This window comes from Cyrtonyx montezumae, unplaced genomic scaffold, assembly GCF_038088225.1.
Source record: "Cyrtonyx montezumae isolate F1298 unplaced genomic scaffold, pur_monq_1.0 scaffold_3, whole genome shotgun sequence".
In the NCBI taxonomy this organism is placed as follows: domain Eukaryota; kingdom Metazoa; phylum Chordata; class Aves; order Galliformes; family Odontophoridae; genus Cyrtonyx; species Cyrtonyx montezumae.
In genome coordinates, this window is record NW_027072034.1 from 845,282 (window position 1) to 871,795 (window position 26,514).

The window sequence follows — 26,514 nt, forward strand, 5'->3', positions numbered from 1 at the left end:
CATAAGACAGGGTTGTACTCTTGTGCCAGAGAGGGCGAGCAGCCTCCTGAACTGTGCTTGCAGTTTAGGGAGACGATTCTTCCCCTCTGCTCAGCACTAGCTGGCACATCTAGAGTGCCATGTCCAATTCTGGGCTCTACCATACAAGAAGGCACTGACATCCTAGACTATATCTAACAAAAGACCATGAAAGTGGATTCAAACATTTGACACGTAGAAGATTTTGGGCTGTTCATCTTGGAGGATGCTCAGGTTCTCATTCACATGTATTGGTGATAGGTGGATGGCTGGACTGGTTGATCTTGTAGGTCTTTTCCAAACGTGGTCATTCTGTGATTCTGTAAATGCCTGAGGAGGTGATGAAGTCAAGCAACAGACTTCTTAGGAAGAGTACAGAAGCAGAATGAGAGACAACAGGCACAGGCACAAACTGAAATACAAGAAATTGTATTTCAACACAGCACAGACTTTTTTGAGAGGGTGGCTGAACACTGGCACAGGTCACCCAGAGAGGCTGCAGCATGGAGATACTCAAAACCCAATTGGACACAGCTCAGAGTCAAGCTGACTGCGCACTGAGCAGAGGGCTGGACCAGGTGACTTCCACAGGTTCCTCTCCATGTCAGCAATTGAGTGATATTGCAAAAATATGCACAAACTTAATAATGTGATGTTGTCCTATCCCTATCTATGTGTACAGGATAGAGTAGAGTTGTGAACCGGCTGCCTTAGTAATCTGTTTTATGTTGGCAATGCACAAGGCAGGAGTTCTACATACTTGTGAACACTTCTGGCTCTCAGCTGGGTCAGCATGACTCACAGTACCACTTTAGACAATGTACATAATTTAAGAAATACAACAAGGATTTTGGATACTAACTTTATTTTAATACAGCAAAGGGAGATCAGCTTTCATGATACGTAAGTCAGCTTTGGATATCCACTGTGGATAGTAAGTTGTGAAACTAACAACCCTGAATTTAAATGAAAAAAGAACAGAAAAATAAGCTCTTCTGTTCACAGAATCACAGAACTGTAGGGGTTGGAAGGGACCTCCAGAGCCTTCCACTCTTTAGACTGAACTTCACCTCAGTCTCCTCCTTTCCTCCTTTAAAAAGCAGTAGTAGTGAAAGAAAATACAAGGCTTTTAGACAAACAGGTTTATAAGATTTATTTTCCATTGCACATACATGGATTATATACAAGTTAGTAACATAAGTTACTTCTTAATTTTCTAAAAGATTGTTACAGCAAACACTCGCCATTTTTAAACATCAAGTCAGAAATCAAATCTAAAAAGGTAAATAGGACAATATTTTAAAAACGAAACAAATTGCACTTAGTTAGGGAGTCAAATACAGAGTCGTCTATATGCTGTAACAAACTATATAGCAGGTAATATTACAGTTAGAAGTAGCTCTTGCAGTCCATTTGTACATTAATAATTCTTTTCAATTTTACTTAAAAACCGGTGGATAATTCAAAGACTTTCTTCTGAGTATTCAAGGTTCATCACATGAAATGCGCTAGCAACTATTGTCTTTATACAACTGCTATTCAAATATAAGAAGTACACCACACCTGAAAATAAGGAAAAAACTAAAACGTATTGATTTTACATGTATCATGAGATGAAAAGTATGGAAGGTGTTCAGCAGGAAAGCCCTGTCCACTACTTACGTAAAGGAAGATTTAAAAAAAATAATCACTGCACACAATACAAAGGGTGGGGTCATACTGTGGTTTATGTCTCCTGTAACAGTAACCTTTCTCCTTACTGTTCACAGATGAGTGTTTCCATAGCAAACCTGTTCTCAAAGTGTCGAATCTTTCGGCAGTTGACAGCTTCACGCTTCTGAATTCCTGTTTGTATTAGTAAAGAACAAAGGAGGGTAAACGGCACGGAGTGATGTGTATCAGAGGCACAGAATGGAGGGATGTACATTAGAGGCATAACAGCTTTACATCCACTCTAATGAAGAATCACTACAAATCAGAATTGTCTCCCCCCCCATCTCAGCACCCCTCTGAGAGAGAAAAAAAACACATGGGTACACATATTCATCCTTAGAGAAAGCAAAATAAAAAACTAAACAACTCAGTACGCAGCCAGTGATCCCTGAAGAGGTGTGGTGAGCCAAACTGCAATACTTTAGCTAAAAGCAACCGAGCACAACCCCTCTAGTGGTTATGTTTAACACAGATCAGTTCCCAGTCTCCCTAAGTCTGTGTAAGCACTTGTAGGGACAGGGGAGGGGGACAGCAAGGCAGTACGGTCCTACAGGTAGAAAAGAGCTAACAGACTCTTTTCTAAGAGCTGGAGAGAGACCACATTTAACAAAATATTAGTCAAACCAATGGTCACTGCCAACCTGTGCCATCATTTATTGCTACAGGATCAACATACTGATTTTTTGCTGCTAAGACCTTCTCATTTTAAACATTGTTCTCCTCTGGTGTTTTGTTTTGTTTTAATACTAAATATATTTATTTTTCTAAGGTCTAACGATACGACTAAAGCAATTAAATTGCTCCAGTGACCACTCTCACATCACATTCCATTTAAGAAAGTAAGTCTGGGTGAAAACGGAGTGTTAATTTTAAGGCAATATTTAATGCCTTGTCAAAGCTCTTCCAAATCTTTTTGTCTTTCAGGAATGAGTACAAAAAACTACAGCTCTCCTGTGAAAACAACTCTTACTCACATTTCACTGATAGAGATAGTTGATGTGGACAAATTTGTAAATGATCTTAACGATGAGCACACTCTTCTGTACTCGGACTACAATGCTATGGGTTCGCTCCTTTAAAAGGTTGAAAACCTTTTGGGAGTGGGCCAAGAAACAAGATTTAAGAGAAGCATCAATAAAAACTGAACCACTGAATACACACCCATGCCTACACACACGTTTTAAGACTTCCAAGCTCACAGGGGCCTTGAGCTCTTCTGCACAATGAAACAGCTTATTTCCATACCTACACAGAACACCTGAGACACACTTAAGCCCACAGCTGCAATAAGCAACTCTTGTTTTAACAAAGTCATTCCTTTCAATACAATCAAGCTCACTTATTGAACTGAAGCAGCACTGCACTTTCTGCCAACACAAAGGGTCACGTGGTGGAACGTTTACCTTTCATGGCTTCTTTGCGCTGCAGTTTGTAGGTTTCCTTGCCACGGCACAGGCGGTAAATAAAGAATCCCAACTGATCCACATTTTCAATGCGATCAGTAACGATCATCTGTTCATGAATCAAATAGGACTGAGGCAAATATGTTCCAGCCTGTAGAATAAAAATGTAACAGCTCAGACAATGAAGGGATGGCTTCTGACAAAGTACCCAAGAGGAACATTATGATTCTTCAGCATGGCTGTCCATTATTTTCTTTGATTTTTTTTCAAAATATGTAATATTTAAGGATTTTTATTATAGACGTGCAAATATGACTGCACTATGTAAGTACATAATGCTTATATTCCAAACTCCCAGTGATACATAACATCCACGCTCTCCCATTACAGTAACAGCAGTCTTCAGCACAGAGACATTTTCTTCCAGGAGAACCCATCACCGTGTTTCAAATCCCACGGTTCCCATATGAAGTTTTCACTTAACAACTGCTCAACAGGCATCAGAGGGAGTATTCCCAAACAAGAGCTGCAGAAGCATGTTCTACTTCAACACACTCTTGCATATGAAATATGCCAGGTCAGCACCACTCCTGCTGCAGTCTATACGGCTTGAATAATTTCAAAGTGTGGGCTGCAACTTGGAAGCTAAACTCAAGAAGTGCTTGTCTGGCCTTGCCAGTTACTATGGGAGCTCCCCTAGCTGTATTAGGAAGTCTGTGATATGTGAGGTACTTCTATGGCAATAAATTGAAAAAGGGAAGAGTCAAGACAACATCCAAAGTCTTGCAAGACTTTTTCAGCCCCTTCAGTGTCTTTTTGCCACAGTGAGAAGACAGACAAGTCAGGCTTCACTGCAGATGGCTGAAGATGCACATACCTGCACATCAACTCATTTCCTAAAATCACTACTGGGAAATAATCATCAACTTTGACTGAAATGGTACTTAATGGTACCTAAGCTTCTTATTTGTGACAGTACAAAAACGCTGTGTGCTTTCTAAAAATAAAATGACTGGTTATTATGAAAACAAACCCATCCTCTGCAGCAGGAGATCACTGTACTTTTTGTTGTCAATAAACAACTTGGAATTTCCATTACAGAAGATGACCATCTTTCCAGTCCAAGCAACACACGTTGAGAAAAAGCTGATTAGATGCTATTTTCCAATAAATTAAGGCAGGCATGTATAAAATTCACTTGAAATTATGGAAATTGTCATCAGTACGCACTATGAGGAAAGAAGCCACAGGTTTTCTCCTTTTAAGTAAGAGCTTGGAAGACTTCACACTCCCAAATTATCTGACTCGTTATTTGCTGAAAAGCTTGGTAAGTAAATCACTGTAAATTGGTGCACCTCAATTCCTGGTTTCTACAATTCTGGGAGAGCTTCAGCGGAGCATCACAACAGCTCAGACAACCAGCAGGGTGGGCAGCTGTGCTGAGAGCTCTCCTGGCTCTGTGCCACCCAAACCACAGCACATCCCCAGACCTACCCAGCCCCTCCTTGGGTCTACAGGAGGAGCTCGCTGGCTGGACTGCAGGCATTTCCTCTGCCCAGCCACTGCAAGAGCAATTCCTTAACACTGGGATCCAGCACAGCCACAAATGTAATCATCTTAGGGATGCCTTCTGCATCACATATGGTTAGAATTGGCCACTTGGCTCAACTATAGTCAACAACAAACATACTTGGGTTTCAGCCTCGCTCCCAAAGGAAAGGAGGCCTTTCGCTATTTGCATATTAAAGCAAACCATATCAATATAAAGAAATGTTATTCTTTAAGCTACAATTATGGCTTTTTAAAAGAAAAGCAGCCCAGAGCACCTCTATTTTCCTAAAATGCCCTCTGCACGCATTCAGAATTCATTTTAATGAAGCAACTATTTTAATTCCATTTTTTTTTCCTATGCACAACAGTCCTGTGACTGCAGGACAGCAAACAGAATTTTGCTCACTTTGTGCATCTGCAAGACAGTTTCCCACATTTCAGTTGCAAAACATTTAGCCTGATTTTCTGAGACATGGAATGCCTACAGCTTTTTGATAATACAATGAGAATTAAACAGATGTCTCATAAAATTAGGGCACTCACTTTGGGGACAATGATCAGAACAGTTTGCTTCTGCACAGATTTTCAATTACATACATGATTCCTGGTTATCCTCTTACTTGTAAACCAAATGCATTTGATTTAAAGCCAAAGACAAACTAGGAAAAGTAACATTTTAAACAGTGGGATTTGTGTGGTCTAAAAAAGCCAAATTAACAAAATTAACAAACTAAACAGGATACATCAAGTATATATATATTATAAAAAAAAAAAAACAATGAGGTCACTTGAGTTTTACAGGCACCACTCCGTTCTCCTAATTCATATTAGATCAGTAAGAACAGAAGACCCTGTGAGATTATCTACTTTGGCCTCCTCAATTTCACAGGCTGTTACGTTCCACCCAGTTACTATTATTGGGAGACCAGCATTTCCCCATGGTGGCACCACGCCAGCCAGCACTGTTCAATTATCAAACCCTGCTGAGAAGTGATTAGGAGTTCCCATGACATTTCACTGAAATCTCTTGTTCAGTTGTCTGGAGACTGTGGTGTCTCTGCCCTTCTGGGATCGTTTTTAAGGATGCAGAAATCCTGTTCTCAAAGTCTGGTGCTCCTTTCCTCTTCCTAAGATACAGACACAGGTTAAAGACCCATTCCAACTCAAATAACTACGAAATCCTGATTGCTCCTACAATGACCTCCCTGGAAATACAAAGATCCACGGTAAGGCTGCTGGAAGCCTCAAGAGCTCACTTCCACTGCTGTTCCATCAGATGGAGGCAGCGCAGCACCTCATGCCATTCAGCACCTACAGCTCACCAAAGGCACACCACACTCCAGCCATTTCAAATTAGGGGCCGACCCTGGAGAGCTCTGCTTTGAACACTGCCCACATTAAAGGGCTTCCCACCCAGTGCATCTACTCTAAGCGTCTCAGCTAACCGGTCCTAACCCAGCACACGCAAGCATTATGGAAAATAAAAGTCATAAAGAGTTTTAAATTTAAAAGAAGTGTGTACACTCTTCTCAAAGGGTCCAGGTACACCACATCTGGCCAATTCCACCAACTCAATCTGTAGCATCACAGAACAAAATAAGCTTTGTCTTCCTCGGAATTAATAATTCCTCCCTGATAGCAGTTAATTAACCTCAAAGGTTAAAGCTTTTTTTCTCTCTTTGCGAAGATGTCTGGTGATGAGTTAACTTCCACAGTCCTGGGGAAAAGAAAACCCTCCTTTTCCCCTCTGAGGAACAAACCACTTGCTGTTTAACCATACCTTGATGTTGATGAGCAACTCCAAGAAATTTTTCGGTGGCATAACAACTGAAGTGTTCAGAGGAATTACGTAGCACTTATCCAGGCTCAGGTCAAGATAGGCAGTCAGTCTCTGGTGAAGAAATACTTATTTTAATCAAAATCACTACAGCATCAGAAAAATCACATAACGATGTTGTTAAGCTGCTACTGCCTCATGATTTTTCTTCCAGACATTGTTTTGTTCTATCTCGAGTCTGTCCAACAAAGCCCAGACTGAGGGTAGGTCAGTGCAGAGATAGGAGGCATTCTTGATGAGTGTCTGAACCTATTACAGGGATTTGTGCAAGGCAGCAGGCAATAAGCAGTTCAAATGCAGGACAATAATGGAATTACAAAGGTATACCTAAACCATTAGCAGATGGACTGCAGCATTCAGTCACTCCTGCTGCCTGCTTTTTGAAATGACAGCGCCTTGCTCAAACACTCACAGTTTTATATTGCTCAAAAGAACAAAATATAGGAGGAAAAAAAATGCTGTGTCCTAGGTAATGCGGCAAATAGAAATCCCTTTGTTCAAAACACTGCTGAGTTGAAGTGTTAATGATTATTCATACCTGAATTATCATTTCTATAATATCTGAGCTGGTATATTTGTCATTGTTTTATTAAGGAGGAAAAAAAATAGATATAAAACTTCCCAGAATTATCCTGAGGATTCCTAGGGCTCTGTTCACTGCACTGTTGCACTGCATCTGCTTTTGCTCTCAAGCTGCTGAAAGCTCCAAGGCTGCAGACATATGTAAAATACTGAGCACAGCAAGAGCTCAGCAGTCAAAATAGCACCAGGACAGCAATCGTCAGTGCACATAATCTCATTACATGGGACTATGTGCTGTGACCACGGCAAATGGTCCTTGCAGTGACCTTTAGAGCACAGCATTACAGATGCACATTTGCATGGGGACCGTTGAATCACGGCCTGAACCACTGATTGATCACCTGAGGCAAGCACTGAGTCAGCTGCAGGAGCACAGGTGAAGACAATGCACCTGTGTGACCAGAAGGGTCTGCCTCCACCTCTCCCAGATCCCACGTAAGAGCTGACCACACTGGAGAAGGTTGGAGATCCTTCCTGTGTGGAGTTCCAGTTGAGTCCTTCCTACTTTATCAGGTGTCTTTAATACCATCTGGGTAATCCATCCAAAAATATACTGTCCATCTTCATTATACTGTTTGGGTACTATTCGTTCAGGGTATTCACCCTACATCGCCCTACAACAGTTAACTTTAAAACCTTACTTTTTAGTTTAAATTTCCAATGTGACACTGTTCCCATTCACTTTTCACATGTTGCTTTTTCTTTTTCCTGGTCTTTCCTGCTTCAAGACTTCATTCTAACTCTTCACAGCAGCTCAATAAATATATTCAGGAATATTTTAAAATGACAGAGCTTAAGGAAGCTATGTTTTGCTCTAAATCTGGTTATGAATATTTGATAGATAGCACTCTTCTTGCATGGAAAAGACTTTAAACTTCGAAGTGCACACCAAAAAAAAAAAAAATAGGACACTTCCTTATTCTTTTTCAGCCCTGCTTAAAAAAGTGGTTCAGTGAAATCTTCAAACATTCACAGAAACTTTGCCTCCTGACAACCAGCTACAGAACATTCCATAGCTATCACCGTTCCATCAAGCTGGTACAGAAAAGGGCTTCTAATTGTTTTACAGCTTTTTCATTACTACTGAGAGCTGCAGGCCTGTCAGCTCTGCGACCAAAAGTTTATTGACAAGACTCCCATTAAGGCTGTTTCTTATGTAGGGGGAGAAACAGTGCTGTGCTAACCCAGTTGGGTGCCTTTAAGAAACGGTGGGCTGCAGTGCCCAAGGAAAACTGAGCTGCTAGGCTCCTTGGATCTGGAAAATGAGCTCTCCTCCACAGTCACCTGGTCGCTCCCTTCCCTTTGTCCCACAGCTTTAGAGTTCTTGAGCTGTGCTAGGAGAGCACCTCTGTGGGCACTTGAACATAAGTCTAGTGACCTCGGGTGCAATCAGCCCCTCCAAGCTGAACTGAAGGTAGAAAAGCCCTTTCCACTTTCCCCCGTCGCCACGGCACTTGGTCATATTCTGGCGGGATGGAGTTAACACAATGAGAAGTATATTTCCTTTATTTTCTCACACTGAGGAAAGGAAATAGCTCGAAGATTTTCACCTTTCTAAAAACAGAAATGGTGGTTTACATGCTGCCTCATGGTGATTGTATAACGCTGTACTTTGTATGCTTGGTTAATAATTGCTTCCAGCTTACTGCTGATCAAAATGTTTCTACTGCCTCCTCCACACCCCTGCTTTTTTCCCCACCAAAATAACCTGGGACTACACTCATCAGGATGACTGAAGGGGAATATTTTTCAAGTCTTAAACGCTTTCTGCTTCCTCAGAAATACTCCTTACCCGATGGAAGTCATGGACGATATCAGCAGGATCGCTATCAGCAAACTCAGGGACTGGCACACTGATGAACTCAACATCTTCCTCCTCCAGGATCTGGATGTTTTGCTCAATCGTGTGGTAGCGAGCGCTCTGAGCCTCTGCCCCAGACTCGGGTAAACTTAAACCATCTTCAATGTACTTTATTCCACAGAAATATACACCACCCTGCTAAAAATAGCAAACAACCGAGCAACAAAAACATCAATAACGTTGTTAGAAGTTAATATTCTCAAAGCACTATGGAGAAGAAAAACTTGTCAGACTAGATGAAATGTTTTCCCTTTGATTTGATTCACATGCACAGACCAAAGTAGGAGACAGCTGCTATCCACAGTGGGACTATGGGTAAAGTCTCTGTTCTGCTGAACCCAGCGGGAGCCCTTCTCTCCAGTTCAAGGAAAACAGGATCCCAAAAGCAACTTCTTAAAGTGTCATCTTCTGCTTTGTTCCCATTATCTGTGGCATTATTTTTAGAAGGAATATGACATTCTTAAGCTTGTATGCATGCAAGTTATTAAATTATGATTTAACTGCAGTCAAACACTACCGTACAAGATGCTGAAACTGGTCATCCAAGTCAGCTTTAGAAAGCAAGTCTCACTTTGCATTTGGTCCTGCTTTGAGCAGGAGGTGGGACCAGGTGGCTTCCAAAGATTCCTTCCAAACGGAATTACATCGTGATTCTGTAAAGTCATTTAGTTTCACCTTTGAGGAGATTTCAAAGTCAGTTTCTAAAATAAATTATTTTCTGCATGTAGTTTTTAAAGAAGAGGCAACCAGAAGAAGGGGAAAGCAGCAGTTCCTGCCCTCCCTTCACAGCATACAAGCAGTGTAAAATAAGCTCCTGAGTCAGAGGAAGCCATACACCAAATGTGGCGTATGCACATCTTCAGTGCCATGTTAGCTCAATTCCTCAATCTTTTCCTTTAACACAGATCTCACTCATGAACAAGCACCATGGGTCTGAATTAAGTGGTACTTTCAGCTAGCAGGCGTGGGAGAGGTGGAGCAGGTGCTAAGCACTGATGAAACAGGATTTGGCACTGCAGTGGGCCTTCAGCTGCTCTCAGCCTGCTAATCCATACAGATACCCTATGCTGTCTGAGCAGTTCCCCTGTACGACAGGCTAACTTCACAGCCTGAGAGCCTATGAAATGCAAGTTCAACTGCAGTTTCCCATGTTTAAGCACTCGGCTTTCTAAATCAGCAACTAGCAAAATGGGGGGAAAAGATCCTAACAATGGGAAGAAGAGTAAAGAATTTCTACTTTAAAACTGCATGCACTAAGCAGAGGGCTAGAAGGATTCAAATTTTGCTGATGCTCTCACCCTTTCTGACCTTGTGAATCTTGCAACCCAGCACAGCTTCTGCAGGGAGGGGGGAGCACGCTCACCCTGCTTGGGTGGCAGCCCAGCAAGTCCAGCACGAGCAAGGGACAACTCCCCCAGAAGAAGGCAATATTTAACTCACATCTCCCACACTCCAGGTAAATGCTGTGCTTCCCTGGCAGCACTGCCTTCACAGGGCTCCTCTTGCAGTGGTTCCAATAGTGCAAATCTATTTTGTCAGAAGCCTAACCTTGCTGGTGGGGATTGGATCTGACAGAGCGTGTTTAATCACGCTGACTGTGCTTCTCCCAGGTCCCCAGCAGGGCCCACTTCCATATCCCTGCGGAGGCCACGAAGATGGAGAGTCACCACACTGTTCTGACAAGCAGCCCCTTTCCTGTACAGCAGTGGTTCTGCATTTGCCTAGGATCTGGAGTCAAACAAGGGGGCTTTCAAGAAGTTAAGCCACCTTCAGTATTCAGGAATGGCTGCACATGAGAAATACTGGGTGAAAAGCCGGGATACCCGTGGGGTTCTTATGTTCAAATCCTATACTGAGATATAATCCTTTCTCCGAAGTAACATTTTGAGAAGCATTGCTCCTTTTCATTTGCCAGCCTAGCTCCTCCCCTCCTCTGCTGACAGAGCAGACCTTCAGAAAAATTTAATTTTAGAAAGATAAGAAAGGGACCAGAAAGACAATTTGATTTAGTCAGGCGTTCCTCTTCTAAACACAGGGCATAAGAGAGGAAAACACACAATCCTCCCGTAACAAGATGTACTCGACTTACCTGGAATGCAAAGTATTTGTACAGATAGGCACCACCCAGGATCACTCCTGCCAGCATGAAGGCCAGCCCGAAGCACATACACCAGCACCAGGCCCTCCTCTGCCCTGCAGGCACCACCACATCCTCGGGCTCCTGCAACGCATCACAGAGAGACCTTCAGCACAGTGTTCCCAAGACACCCAGCACAGCAGATAGCTCAGGCCTAGCGAGCCCAAACACTGCATCCATCAGAAAGGACATAAGCACTTTATCAGAAATGTTTGGAAATGTTCTTTTTGTTTTGTTTTAAGCAGATCTATTTCAGCTGAGGTCTAAGAAAACTTGTACCAACCGCTGCTTTTTGGACCATATCAGCAGAGAGAAGGAAAAAAAAACATCTCCCATGGTACTTCATAACACACTGAGCCATTTCAGGGGCTGCAGACAGAAGTATCTGTTGTCAGACAATCTTTGTGTAACAACAGCACAGTGAGGAAGATGGTTTAGAAAGGTCAGATTTTTTTTTAGCTTGGTATATGCAATTTAAGTGAACCTCAAGAACCAACAAAAGATCAAACGTGGTAAGAAGAGCAAAATATATCCTTTCTTATGTTGTTCCATCAGGAAGAGACTATACCACCTCTGTGCTGGAAAAACGAGAAGAATGATGGCTTAAAAGTTCGACTTAAGGAAGTTTTGTGCTCAAGATAGCACTGGCCATGCATTGCTATCTGCTCTGCGTGTTCCGCTGAAGGAATGACAGGATGTTTCCCCTCTGGGGCACTAGTTTGCATAACCATGCAGTTCCCAAGGGCATCCTAAGCAATAAACTGCTGCTTGCAAAATCCTTCCTCTATCAGCCACATCACAATGCTTTTTCCTCCCCCGAGTGCTTGCATAACTGTCATCAAAAACAAACCAAAATAAAAAAAAAAAAACAAAACCAACCCACCACCTTGATACTTCCATACCGCTTTTTGAGTCACCCTCTTCCTAGACAGTATGAGAATTCCAGTAACGACAAAGCAATTCACTATCCCCCGGCAGACAAAGGAAATACAGGATAGCATGATGATGATCAGGGTGAAGTCAAAAACAAAAAAATCCAAACAAGGAGAGAAAGAACGCGAGGGAAACACTTGAAAGAGGTGTTGATGGCCATGACAGACAGTGAACGTTGTGGCTGTGGCTTGCTGCAGTATAATTAGGACCATTTCCCAAAGCAAGCTGTCCGTGTAGCACCCAGGCTGCCCTGTTCCAGTTAAGAAAGAGCTCCTCTCATCTGGCCACAGCCATCAGGCAAGAGTGACACCAAAGAAGAGGCACTCCCTACAAAAGCTGGGGAGAAACCAGCACTCCCCAGCATGACTCACCCCAACCATCTCCAGTGGGACAAGCAGCTCTCTCGAGGTACTTATTTCTTGTCACTGATTACAGGGGGAGATTCCTGGTTAAGGAGCTGGGCTCCTAGGTCACACATAGCTAAAATTAGATGATGTGAAACCCACTTTTACAGTACACTACAATTATCTTTCACACAGAAGCAGCAACGCAGCTCCTTTGCCAGGCAACCGTTGCCAAAACCTGATTCAGAAATATTTCGAGTCACACTCTGAAGATACCCCACAGATTACGCTTTCTGTTACCTTGTGAAGTCCCGCAGTAAATCACATTGTGAAATCTCCATCCTTGGAGGCTTCCATGACTCAACAAGACAGAGCCGTGGCTGACATTGCTTTGGCAGCCACGCTGTTTCTAAGGGCAGGACCAGAAGACCGCCAGAGGTCTTCCAACCAACATCTCTGTGATTCATTACAAGGCAAAGGGAGAGTGGCTAGAGAACAGCTGCCACAGTCTGAAAACGTAAACAGAAGGAAAAGACAACTAATGACTTCACCAAGTCTCCGTGTTCCTAATTAGTTCAGGAATTCAGTATAAAGCACCACAGGATTACCAGCCGTGTGGTTTTGAACCTGGCTGCTTGCAAACACTGGGAACAGAATGTAATACCCTCGGTTAGCTAATTAACTTTCGGGTCGGGTTAAGATTCACCAACTCAATAATGAATCTAAACCAGGTAAAACAAGGACTTTTATGTTGCCCTGTATTGTTAGGTAACTATTTCCCTAGATATTTCAATGCATGAAGGACACCTGATTGACACATTTTAAAATAGCTGTCATTTAACACTTTTAATTTAATTTAACGTGAAAAAAACACATAGCAAACCAGCTCTGGGACACAATGCCAGAATATTCCCTAGTGAAGAATATAAGTGTATCTTTATTCTTTCCCTGAGGTTTTAATTCATTTTTCTCTCCCTCCAAGCAGAATTATCCATTTGTGGAGTAATTGACTCTTCCGTTCTTCCATCATTTCATAAGCTCTGAAAGACTTACAAAGCACGCATCTGGGAAACGGTGCAGAAGGGATATTACTGCATGAACACCTACTTGGAAATGTGGATTAACGTCAAATTAAATTTGCTTGGGCCCCTAGAAATAATCAGAAAAAGGAAAATAACTTTTACACTTTTACCACACTGAAGAGGAGCACGAAGGACAGGTTTATCAGAATTCCACTCTGAATAATTTTTCTTCTATATACGACAGAGGGAACCAATAGGTTTAACAGAATTCTAATTGTCTACCAGGAGCTACATTTTATCACTGTTATTATTTGATGCATCTCTAATGGCAGGGCATTAACAGTGTTTGCATTTGCAGTTGCCTACTGCATTGCTTTGTCCACAGCCAACTAAAACCAGCACGCCACACACACAGTGAGAGTCCAAGCAGAATTCGACCTCTTGCTCAGGACAGAGGAAGGATTGCACCTCAGAACGGTAAAACCACAAGCATTACACAAGAGTGAAGATACTTGATGGTGCTGAAGAAGCACAAGAACTCATTCTGTCTTCTGAATTTAAGAACACCACCAAGCAGTTTAAAACCACTTGATATTAAAATATTATAAATAGCCTACTGAGGCTAAATTATACTCGTATTAGTAGCCATCCTGTGGCTAAGCTGTCGCCGTGGCACCTTGGTTTTGGCAGATGTGACCCAAAAGAATAACTCATCCCTCACCACATAACTGACCGCTTGCAACAGAAGAAATGAACACATGGCAGGTACCCACCCACACATGTTCCAGGCAGCTCATTTTGGGAAACGAGGACCACGACCTGAAAGTGGATCCGCACCAGTGGGGTCAAAGCTGATTCAGTGCCTCTCCCCTGCAGGTAGTGCTGCTCCATGCCCAGCAGCACTGGCTTCTGAAGCCACAGCACAGTGCAGGACCACAGCCTTGCTGCCTCATTTTTGTCTAGGTCAGCTTTTCACTGTATCTGACAAAAGAAAGCACATGTGTATGCATGAGGTGAAGGCTGACCTCTAAGGATAGGCCTCTACACTTTGGTGAGCAGTAATCCTTTATCACTGCTGTTCTGGCCCTCTTCTTCCCATTCTCCTGCATCATCAGTGCCCCGTGAGCTGCCTAATCCACGCTGTATCCTCAACCTGAGGATGATGACACAGAACTAATGCTCTCCGACGCAAAATGCCTCAGGAAGAACTGGATACGAGCCCCAAAACAGCTTGTTTCCCTTGATAAGCTCTCACTGGAAGATGTTTGATCAGCCTATATCCCAAGAACAGGATATGAAACAGAAACATCTCTCTGCCTCTAGAACACCCAACCCTACAGTGTTACAATGAAGCAGCTCAGAAGTCCCCAATCAGAACAGCTTCAAGCTCCGCAGGAACCATTTTCCTGTAGATACGAGAGAGAGAACTCTTCTCATTTTCTTGAGATGTCAAGATGTTGGCAGGAGTCCCTGAGCTCTGCCTTCTTCCCACAAGCAGTTACCCGATGCCGCAGCTTTCAGCACGGACGCCTCCATCAAGCGACCGCAGCAGCGAAGGCACAGCTGCACGCCGACTTGTTCCTGGATCTGGAAGACACCGGCGAGCGGGCAAACGATACCGCAACCTACTGAGGGAAGCGCCTCTCAATTAAAGAGAGCTTCACGTACTTACAGTTAGCATCAGCAGTCCTGAATTGGAAGGAAGAAAACAGAACTAATAACCCCTATACCTGCAAATATTAGCAGTTATTAAAGGCTCCTGGCCACATCTCTTCTTGCTCTTTTCAGTCTGATTTTCGATCTGTTGTTGGTTCTGGTTTTTTTTCCTCCTTTAAATAAAATGCTGAATTTCAGAGGGACCAAATTCACGTCCGGGGTAACATCATGGAACTCTGCTTAGAAACTCCAGTACCGAGCTGCAAATGTATATAATTAGACTTGGTAATTATTTAGATTTTCCCCTTGTGGCTTTCTGTACATAGCTGACTATAATTGCTTCAAAATTACGAAAGTAAAGCTCTCTAGAAACTGACGAGGCGTATGTCTAGCTCATAATAAAATGGCTGAGAAGATTATCAGGCTCTGCTCCTTTGCATAAATTAAGGACATCAATTATATGATTAAAAATTTTCATATGAATCAATTAACTAAGAATCCTTCTAAACCAGATACGATGGATGCACTTGGGAACGTGGTGTGAGCACTGCACACCTATGCACAAGGTAATGGCTGATTCTCAGAAATGTAACAAAAAGAATACAACAACTCTGGGGGGAAAATCTTTCCAAGCCCCCCAGACTCCGACACAGAGAAACCAGGTGCTGAGTATTACTGCGTGTTATCAATACTACTAGAAGTGTCTGTAGCTTAATACATAGTATATAGTTACGCATCTGAGAATAACAGCTAATACATATTTTATATTAATATACATACACACACACACATATATGGTTACACACACATACATATTTGTGTGGGTAGAAGTGGCTGGAAGCTGTTCTGAGCTGCTTTCTGGGCGCCAGCTTGCTCGCACAGATGGACAGAACTCAGCGGGACAGACTCAGCAAATATTGACCGAGTGCAGTTTTAACAGCAGAAGGGGGAGAAGGGAGACTAATGAGAACTCCCTAAAAGTGCATTAGGGAGGGAAGCTAAAAAACCTTGCAACAAAATACTGGCCCGGCGGCTATAGAGAGTGAATTCTGTTGATCAAGCACGCCTGCTCTTACTTGCAGATCTGACATCTGTAGAAAAGCCTCCCAAAAGACAGTCAATATAAAGTGACCTTAATTTAGAAAGAACTCTGCATTCCTCCCGTGGTATTCCTGCCTGAAGAGTGCTCCAAGCCTGGAATTCTACTGCTTGCTGCAGATGGTGAATTAAGGAAGGCTTTTGCAAGGCTCCTCACTCAGCTGGCAGATGCTGCAGAACTGGAAGGCCATCAATACTCATCTGCCTCTCAAGGAGCAACTTTACACTTCCTAATAAAATTAGATTGAAATTTTATGTGCGATGATCTTTTCACTCACTAGCTGGGAAAACAGACACTGTATACAATAGATGCTTTAGAGAGCTCGATTGTCACAAGGAGTGACGTGTTCTTTCAACTTCTCTGGCATGGCGGACAGGGACTTGTCCCTCTGGCCAAAAGCTCTCTGACTAAGGAACTGCTTGAAAAACAGCCCTTCATTTATGTGCATGCGAACTCCTTCCCAGTGCAGTGACGGAGCAGTGGCACAGCTGCACAGAGAGGTGGTGGAGTCTCCTTCTCTGGAGACGTTCCAGACCCGCCTGGACGCCTACCTGTGCAACCTGGGCTAGGGAGCTGCTGTGGCAGGGGGTTGGACTCCGTGATCTCTGGAGGTCCCTTCCAGCCCCTACAGCTCCGTGATTCTGTGTGATTATGAAGGAACGATGGCATCAGCACTAGCAGACAGGAAACACACTGCATGTAGCTGCAAAGACACAGGTGAAGTGAAAATGAAAACAAAGGAGCAAACAGGGGAGCAGGAAATAAAATTCTAGAGAAAGATGATGGAACAGACGAGTTCAATGTCTGCAGGAAGTCGTGCAGAGAATTACAACTGCAAAGTGAATGCAAAGGGCATGAATCAGCTGTTCAACCACAGCTACATGATAGACAGGCAATAAAAAAACGCGCCTCACAAGAGTAATGCTGCACCTCTTAACTGATGTGAGTAATCCTGATTTACCTGAACACTGCCTTCCACCCCAGAGATAGATTACAGAACTTAATAGCAGCCAACAATTAAAGAGGACAGGGAAAGACATTCAGAGGAAGAAGCCTGTAAGTAGTCTGCTTCTTTAGTAAACTCAGCAGTACCATTGTTCAGTGTGGTTATTTTTACTGTAAGCTTTGGTCCTACATGGACCAAAGTCCATGGGGAATAAAATAATAATAATTCAACCCACACTTTCTTTCTTTTTGTTTGCTTTTTTTTTTTTTTACAACTGCTTGAGTAGCCAAGGCAAGGACTTCCTTCGGGTGAATTTCCTGCCCAACTTTTGGCTATATGCTCATCCCAAGCAGTCTACCACAGTCGTACACATATGTTTTACACATATTTTTCCAAATTGTTCCTTTTGTCTCTTTTCCCTTAGAGATCCTCCAAGTGCCCTCTCCCACCACCATAACTAGTAGTTCCAACTCTTCATATGATTTCTTTTTTATCCCAGATCTGTGCCCCTGTATGTTACTTCCTCCAAAAGCAGCGACTGTGGTCACCACACACAGAGTGCTGACAGCCCTACTTTCCCTCCCCTCCCTTCATCACTGCTCTACAAGATACACTACTCAGCGTCAGTGCGCTTATCTGCTTGGGAAGATGGGCTGGGCTGTGTTGACAGCCATGTGTGCCACACTGAGCAGCACCTCCATGCCCTTTGTCCTGGACTCAAGGCCAAGGACTGCCCCTTCTTTCACTTTCTGTTCAGCAATTAGCACAACAAGATACCAATACCACCTTATCTTCCTCTGAACACCAGGAGCACTTCTGTGCTGTGTGGTGACAGAGCACTGGCATGGGCTGCCCAGAGGCTGTGGGGGTCTCCTTGAGGATCTCCCACAGCCACCGGGATGTGACCTTCAACACCTTGAACTCAAGGTGTTGAATTCTTGTGCCAGTGACAGACAGAGGCCTGCAACTGCCACTGTAGTGAATACAGCAATTTTAACTAACTCGGCTAGTGAAAAAAAGTGTAAGAAGCCAGTCTCTTACATACAGGTAAAGTCATACATGTGTAAACACATTCCCACAAAATGAACATTTGTTCAACATTCCATATCCGTTGCTTCACAAGCATTTTACAAAAAGAGAAGCATTTGGTGCAAGCTTGCACGCCAGATCAAAACATGCAGAAGAAAGCTTCTGCAGACATCTGGCTAGAGGTGCCCAAGGGCTATTTATTTTGCTGAAACCCCAAACCTAAAAGGTTATAGGACACACTCTTCAGAATACCTTTTGCTTCCAGAAATTTCTACCTCCCTTTTAAGGACACAGCATGCCAAACATGGCAATTCTATAAAATGTCCAGTTTTGAAAAATGGTTTGTTTTCACACCATTGCCACACACACACATTGCCAAAATTAACTTGTTTCCCCACCCACATTCTGGGACTTAAAACTGACCCGTGTTCTACCACATTTATTAAAAATACACTAAAATAAAACTTCAAAATGGAATAGTTCTCTCCCTTATCCTGAATTAGCATCAGTGCTTGAAAACAGGAACTCAGAAGGCTCCTATTCCATTTAAAATAGATCAATACTAAATTATCTTTTTGACCTTGGATGTTCCAGTTCCTGTCTCTTCCTTATCCTGCTTGCTTCTTATCGCTGAATATTTCTCCACATTTTCCTCTGACTGCCTGAATCTCAGGCATCAGTATGACAGAACGCTATGTGGATTTAACCTAGATTTCTCTCAAGACTATTTTCCCAAATGGCGATGGCTCTTTCACCCAAGAGATCTCATTAGCATGCACATATGCACCACTGAGCTTTAGAATTTAATAACTCTATTCCCAGTTCAGCCACAGATGGTATGTCAACTTGGGCAAGTTATGAACGTTACATCTCAGTTTCTCTCAGAATCTGAATTCACCGCCACAGAATCGCTCAGCTTAGGAGAGGCCACACGAGGTCTCCGGACCAAAGCGGGTGGACTCCAAACTCTGGGTCACTCAGGACTCTCAGCCCATTAGGTTCTGACAGCCTGCAAGGCCTGGCACTCCATAGCTTCTGTGGGGAAGCTGCTCAGTGTCCAGTTCTCTTCACAGTGAAGGATGCTTTGTATATATCCTGCTGGAAGCCCCCCTGATTTAGTACATGACCACTGCTCTGCACTCCACTGACCAGAGTGAAGCTCTCATGCCCCCAGCCACCTTTACACAGGCCTCACATAGCAGCCACTGCCCACAGGGCAAGCAAAGCAGCCCTTAGCCACCATGACAGCCTTCAGTGGGCTCACAGCAGCTTGACAATGCATTTTTAATGTTGGGATGAAAAAGCTCTCAGCCTTCAGCACTGTCAGTGGCTCATGGCCTGCATCTGCCTGGTGCGAGCCCCTGGCATTCCCAGCCGGCGTGTCGCAGCCTGCCCTGATGGGGCCAGGCCTGTTCCTGGCACTGCGCTCAGCTTTGTTCCTCCTGGAACTCAGCAGGCCTTGTGCTGCTCAGCCTTCAGCCCGCTGGGGTCCCTCTGTACAGCAGCTCTGTCCTCGAGCAAACACACCTGGCCAATATGTATGTTCTGGAATTAAGACGTGTAATATTCACACAGCAAGCTGAGTTCCTGGGTCAGAAAGCATTCTACTTGTAAACACTTCTATTAGAGAATCACAGAATCACTGAGCTTGGAAAAGACTATAAGTCCAACCATCCACACACCTCCAATAACCACCTCCCTCAGCACCACGTCCACACTGACCTAGAACACCTCCAGGGATGATGACATCATCACCCTGGGCAGAAAACACTTCCTTATGGCACTTCACAGTATCAATATAGAAGAGCTTACCTTGAAAGGTTTGAATTCAATTATGCTCTTTCTAGTAGAAACCATTATAACAATCTAATGGTGTTTGTTTCAACTTTTCAAAGCTGGAAGCAGAGGCACTCAGTACCTCGCTGCTTCACACTTTACAGACACTGGCAGGGATCAAAACACCATGCCAGGCAGAAAGAAAGGGCTTGCTGCACAAAAACTGCTCCATGTGGCAGCCTCAGAAAGTCACACTCAGACTCGCTCTGCAAAAGGGACTGCGTTTCCACATGCGCAGCCACACGGGTTTTCTATGTAGGCTGTATCTTCTACATCAGATAAGTAAGTATGCCTTTATGATTTGGCAGCCATGTGATTAAATCTGTGCACAGGCCTCACAGGGAGAGATCCACCCCACAGAACACCACCACCCCCATTATGATCCCCCAGTGTCTCATTTTTCCACAGCTGTTCCACCATCTCACTCTGCCCTCAGAAGAGCAGAAAGCCTCCATCAAAAGCAGGATTTCGAATCTTTGGGGGAAAAGAATCCCAAATTGTATGAGGATTTATATGCAGGGAACTCTACTCCTCAAATACATGAGCTTTATTTTTATGTATATATAAATATTACATACGCTACATATATAATTCATAAAATCATGTTTGTATACACACTCAAGAGGTTCTATTTGGGGAATACCACCTTGTTTTGTTTTTTATCCAAGACCTCTGTAACAACTGTTCTGCAAGTACTACTTTGCCTGTTTTTTTTCACAGTAAGCATTCAAACCTGTTGTGGCACAGAGGTTTGCTTGTGGAGGCAGCACGGATCTCTCAGATGGGAGCTGGAGTCTCTCTATATCCACTGAGGCCAAACCCTGGGCCACACCACGTCTGCTGGAAAACCATTGCTGATTTTATTGCAAGTTCAATCTTATTAATTCCCTCGTTCCTTTGGTCTACCACATCTGTAAAATTAGGACAGATATCTGAGTTTTTATAAATTAGCATGCTTTTCATCCGTAGACTCAAAGTAATTTCCACTGAGGATAAAAAGCAGTACATAAATAGTAAGAAAATGAATGTTGTATTATTCATATAGACCAAGAGACTAAAAGCAGATAATGCCAACCTTTGTCAGTCGCTGCATAAATGGGAGGAAAGACAAAAAACAAAAAACAAAACCAAAGGAATCTATGCAGCAGCAAACAGAACACACCACTACTTATCCCAGTGGTAGTTCTTATGCTTGAAATAAGTCATAATGTTACTGAAAAAAAGTCATCATGCTACTGGAAACATGGAATAAAGGATATTTAAAATGATTACGACTTTAAAAATGCTAGATTTGCTTTCAAAGAGATTCCCTGAGAGTCAGAATTATTTTCTTGTATGTAAATTATTCAGAGTCTGTTGCTAGTGGCTACTGAACAGAAATATGTACAATGCCAACAAATATCCAACGTAGAAAGTTAAGTGAAACACTACTGGAGCTAAGTATGCTCACCATCCTTACAAAAGCCTTGCCACCCAAATGGCCATTAGCATACATCACAATTTAATAAACTGCTGGTAGGAAGAAAAGGGAAACACTAGGCAAATAAAGAAAATCCATTTATTGGAGTCCATAAAATACAAATGTTTAATTATATTGTGACTGTAGATAACTCATTAAAATACTTAACATGGGAAGTATACACACGCATTATACTTTTAAATTAAACTTTTTATTGGAATGGTCATTCATATGTTGGAACGGACGTTCACTATAAAGCAAGGGGAAATGGGAAATGGCTTTATTGCCAAATCATGTTTGGTTTTCAGGTTGGGAAGCGATGAGAAACAAAAGGACAAAGGGGACATCATCAGCCAAAAGGCGTTTTCTTAAGCAGAGTCCCTCACGAACAGCCCCTGCCACTACTTTGGTTTATGCATGTTTAGTTTCCTTGAATTACAGCTTGCAGGTGACCATGAAACCAAATCAGTGTCAGAACCCTGCGTGGCAGTGTGCCTGGCACTGGAAGTTCACTGCTGAGGTTTGCCGGCTTCTCATTAATATCCCACCAAAGTCAGGGAGGAAAACAATTCAGTTTGCTAGAAGTTTTTTACTTCTTGATCTCTTTTGAGTAATCATGTCTTAATCCACAATGCTCTGGCAGACTGCAGGAAATGGTTCATTTTCTGACCTCGTTGCATTAGAGAAAATATAGGAAAACAAAGACTGCTCTTTCTTTATAGGCTTATATAAGATTTGGTTGGAGGAAGTCTTTAAAAGGGTGTAAGAGAGCTTCTGTAATAAAAAAGCAAAACCTAACACACGCTCTACCCAACAACCACCTACAGACACGTCACAGATTGGGAAAACTTGTTTTCTATTTATGACTGCATATACTATTATGTATGTTATACTCTATATGCATTTTATACACACACATAGCATAGTCAACTACAAAGCTCACACCTTTATTTTGGAATTGTTTAAAGCCACTTAGACACTTGTGGACTTTTCTACATGGAACAGTGCTCATTAGTGGTTCAGGTATTTCCCAGGTGGGCCTTTACATTCTGCATTAAAAGTGCCCACTTCGGTATGCTTTAGAAAACACTAAGCTACACCAACAAATAAAAGATTGGTTCTCAGAGGGAATAAAGGCAGAAAGCTGCTGCTTTTGAAATTCTTGACATTTACATCTTCTCATTATAATCTCTGCACAGACAGAGCTAAGATATACACATGGGAACCCAGAGCTTCTGCACACCAAGCTCTACTTGGTGAAGATGCTGAGCAGCCCAGGTTGACACCCACCCCTCCCTGGTGGAAGGGAGCATCTGAGAACCCAAAGATCTTTCGGGAGGACTTAAGCCACTGAACAGGCTCTTGGCCAGTGAGCTGGTGGAGTCTCCTTCTCTGGAGACGTTCCAGACCCGCCTGGACGCCTACCTGTGCAACCTGGGCTAGGGAGCTGCTTTGGCAGGGAGGCAACCCCCCTAGGAAGATTACTTACTTCACAGTAATCTTGAAATGGCAGAGTTGCAGTCTTCATGACACTGCACTGGGAAAAGCAGCAAAATGAGACTGCCTATCAAAGGACTAACCCGAAAGATAACGCCATGAATCCTCGCTTTCCAGACATTTCAAAGTATTTAGCTTTATTCATGAACGTCAGCTGGTTTACTGAGACATTTTGCTCAGACCTCTGGAAGTTCTCAGCACTAAAATTCTGAGCATGCAATTCTGCTGATCCTCCTTGATTTTTAATTTGCTTCCATTCAGTACAGAGCAGAATGCTTCCCCAGGACCTTCCTTACAACATTTTATGAAGATTCTGTTAACTTGGGCATTTTTCACATTCACTCCTGTGACCCAGATCTATTTATCATCGTACAGAAACCGGAGAGGGGAAAACTAATTTCCAAAATATGGCATTTTGGAGACGTGACCTTTTTTCAGTCTACCAGCATTCACTTTTCTATATACATTCCCACAGTGCCTTCCAACCTCGCTCGAAGCCAAGCATCTTCCAGCCATGAAGTAAGTGATATGAATAATGCATTTGTCAGATGCAGTTTATTTTCCGCTTCCCTCAGAAGAACTGCATAGGCAGTAGAAGTGCCTTGTGGAGGGAGAGAAAAGATTGTTTCTAGTCTATTTATATTAGATAAAGGCAAAGTTCAAAGGGAGTACCTTGCACTCATTTCAACCTGTTAAACCTGCACAGGTTGCACAGCCTTCTGTACTAAAACTACAGATGACAGTACGGTGCTCAACTCTGCTTTTATTCTTGCTTTAAAATATACAACCCCTCCCCCCCAAAAAAAAAGAAAAAAAAGAAAAAAGCTCATGTGAGAGAATTTTGCATACTGTGTAGGTCTGCAGTTCTGCTAAGAAAAGATGGAAATATGTCAAGGAGAGTGTCAAAGGCTTGATGTCCCTTAAGAGCATTCATTTGCTTTTGGAATTTTCATCTGCAGAGAGCATCCGTTCCTAGCATGCTATTTTAGGATTGTTTTAAGCCTTGTACAGGCATGTTCATCCCCTGATAACAGCGCAAGGCTCCAAAGAACTTACAAGTAGCTACTGGGAAACAAGACCACCTTTTGACCTGGTTAATAAATGCTTGCTGTTCTCATTTCTGGGCAAGGAAAGCAGTAATGAGAACCAAGCAGAATTAAGGCAGATCCTGTGGCTTTTCCTCAGCTGAAACAATTTACAGCTCTGCATTAAGGAAATCATAGTCAAATAGCATGCTTCGGTCAGGATCTGGACAGGGTCAGGAGCGCTGGCTCCCCAGTGTACCATCAGCCAGCTGTATTTTGTCTGTGCAGCAGTCGGAACAACAACCCAATTTGGTAGGCTATCTACCTGAAAACAAAATCATCCACGGCGGATCTAAATACCGAGGTAATAGGAAAAACCCTTCATTTGCAGAAACTTGTCATCTTTGTCTCACTCAAACACCACCTGGAATCAGAGCGACTGCCAAACCTGGGGTCTGGACAGAGCTCCACGTCTAAAGCTGGGAAAACCCATTACCTCCTCCAAGAGGGCTCTCCTGCTCACCACAATGAGGCACTCAGATTGCCTTAATTAGGGATTTCTCTTAATTACAGGGAATCTCAGTAAGCACACTGTCTCTTGTTGTAACACACAGCTGCTTACTGCTCTAAGGACTTCAGTTCATTGGTCAGACTTCTCTAAACGCAGTATGTGCGGTATAAAAGTGACATTAACCGCTTGCTGCAGCCAGGAAGATGCTGCTATAGGATCCCCTCTGGCCTTGAAAGGGCACAGAATTCAGCAGGCAAAGAACTGTGGTGCAGAGGGACATGGTTATCAGGCACGGTGGTGAGAGGCTGACAGCTGGACTGGGTGATCTTAAAGAGGACTTCTGCAACCTTTATGATTTTATAGTGAAACCCACACAAGGGTTTCACGCCAAAGATCAGCAGTCTCTCCAGGTAGCATTTCATCACTAAGACTCAGGGAACCCAGAAGCACTCTCTCTTCTCGCAGATCCAAGCTGTGAAATCGGAGGCCCCGACAAACAAAAGCATTCAGAACCCCCACGCCAACAGCGAGGCGCTCCTCTCGTCAAGTTTTCATTCTCCTTCCGAAGAGCTCGAAGCAAATCACGCTACTTCTAATTAAAACCCGGCTTCGATTTCAGGAGCAACGACAAGCTCCACACCCAGACCTGGCTATTCCCTGCCTCTGGAGGAGAGCACTCGTGAGGGTTTAGCCCTGGCTGTTTGGAGGCGGGCACGGGGCAGCGCTGGGGCAGCTCCTCCCCGCGTATGCGGCACAGAGCGCGGCCCCTCGCGGGTCGGGACGGCACAAAGGGAGACGAGAGCTCGTTAAAAGCCAACCCGGAGGGGGGGAGGGAGGCTCTGAAAGAAAACAAAACGCAGCACCCGCCGCACCGCTGCCATCCCAAAGCGCGGAGAAGCGGGGCTTTAAAGCTCGCTCCGCCGTCAGCCATTTTAGGAGCGTGAGCGGAGGAGCGCACCGCTATGCGGCTCTCCCGCCCCGCTGTGGCTGCGAGGGGGTTTAAAACAGAAACCAAACGAACAACGAAAAACAACCAGCGAGAGCGAGGTGGCTCCAGCGTGCGGCCGAGCCCCGGCGGCACATCGCCCCGAGCAGCCCGCGGGGAGCCGGGCACGGCGCTGCCCCGCCGCCCTCCCTCACCTTGGCGTCCGGCGGCAGGATCAGCACCTGGCTGTTCTCCTCCTCCTTCTTGGCCGCCTCTTTCTGCGCCAACGCAGAGTTGAACGACACCTTCACCATGGCGGCTGCCGCACCGGGACGCAAGGAGGACGATTTGGAGCGCGGCGCTACCCCGACCCGCAACTGCCGCCCCGGCCCAACGTCAGGCGGCGGTGCACGAGTGGGAGGAGCGAGGCGGGGCGCGGGACGAGCGAGGCGGGGCGCGGGACCGGCACCGCCCGCGCAGCGCCGGGTGGGGGCCCGGAGCTGTCCCCAGAGGGGCGGCCTCGCCCAGCGCGGCGAGTTTGACGTGACCCACTCAGCCCTCCTAAGAGGCATTTCAGCATTGTACGCGAAAACTTGCGATAAGGCTGTGCTAAAATACAGTGTGGTCCCACGGGTTTATGTGGATTTATTTTATACTTATGTTTGTTGTCCCTGTCGCACGCGGGAGGTACACTGGGTGACGCCTCTGCTCCCGTCTCAGTGGAGTTCTTGCAGGCACGGTGTGTATTCAGGACAGCGTTTAGCATGCGCACGCGGCAGTTCTCAGTTCTGCGTGGCTTTGTGACACCTTCAGATATTCCTCGCTGGAGGATGGGTATGCAGAAAACAGTTGAGGGCCAAGGCTTGGCATTTCGTTATCTTTGTCAAAGGATATCTCATACCCCAGGCGGCACACGCTCTTATCTTTCAGGATCAGATGCTCTCTGTCTGCTTCTTGAATCGTGTTTACGAATGTTGCCCTTCCGTAAGTGAAGAACAGCAGTGCCCTTATGGCATTGCCACTTCTGGCCTTTCAGTTAGCAAGGATTTTGGATACTCAGGATTCTTATTAGATAACAGAGTAAGAATAAAGCAAGAGGAGACCCTATCTGCTTACTTCCAGGCTGCACT

The 26,514-nt window shown here is 44.1% G+C and overlaps 1 protein-coding gene across 2 annotated transcripts; it reads right to left on the minus strand.

Moving 5' to 3' along the window:
- Positions 1 to 1,145: 1,145 nt before the first annotated feature.
- On the minus strand, positions 1,146 to 25,791 carry ITM2B (integral membrane protein 2B). 2 transcript variants are annotated; one of them, XM_065743958.1, is made up of 6 exons: positions 25,600 to 25,791; positions 11,055 to 11,186; positions 8,897 to 9,100; positions 6,466 to 6,576; positions 3,135 to 3,285; positions 1,146 to 1,863 (listed from the first exon to the last, which is right to left on the minus strand). In XM_065743958.1, exons 1-6 carry the CDS (start codon positions 25,696 to 25,698, stop codon positions 1,775 to 1,777), a joined length of 786 nt encoding a protein of 261 aa, XP_065600030.1. In that variant the 5' UTR covers positions 25,699 to 25,791; the 3' UTR covers positions 1,146 to 1,774. The 2 variants fall into 2 exon arrangements, with proteins under 2 accessions (XP_065600030.1, XP_065600029.1); XM_065743957.1 differs by having other exon boundaries at positions 8,897 to 9,103; positions 25,600 to 25,790.
- Positions 25,792 to 26,514: the final 723 nt, after the last annotated feature.

Bases quoted from the DNA above. Each gene is read 5' to 3' on its own strand.
- ITM2B (XM_065743957.1), bottom strand. From the start codon at position 25,698: ATGGTGAAGGTGTCGTTCAACTCTGCGTTGGCGCAGAAAGAGGCGGCC. The intron at 11,187-25,599 runs GTGAGGGAGGGC...GATGCGTTGCAG, and splicing joins TCCTGCCGCCGGACGCCAAG to GAGCCCGAGGATGTGGTGGT. The intron at 3,286-6,465 runs GTATGGTTAAAC...TTTATTCTACAG, and splicing joins AGTTGCTCATCAACATCAAG to GCTGGAACATATTTGCCTCA.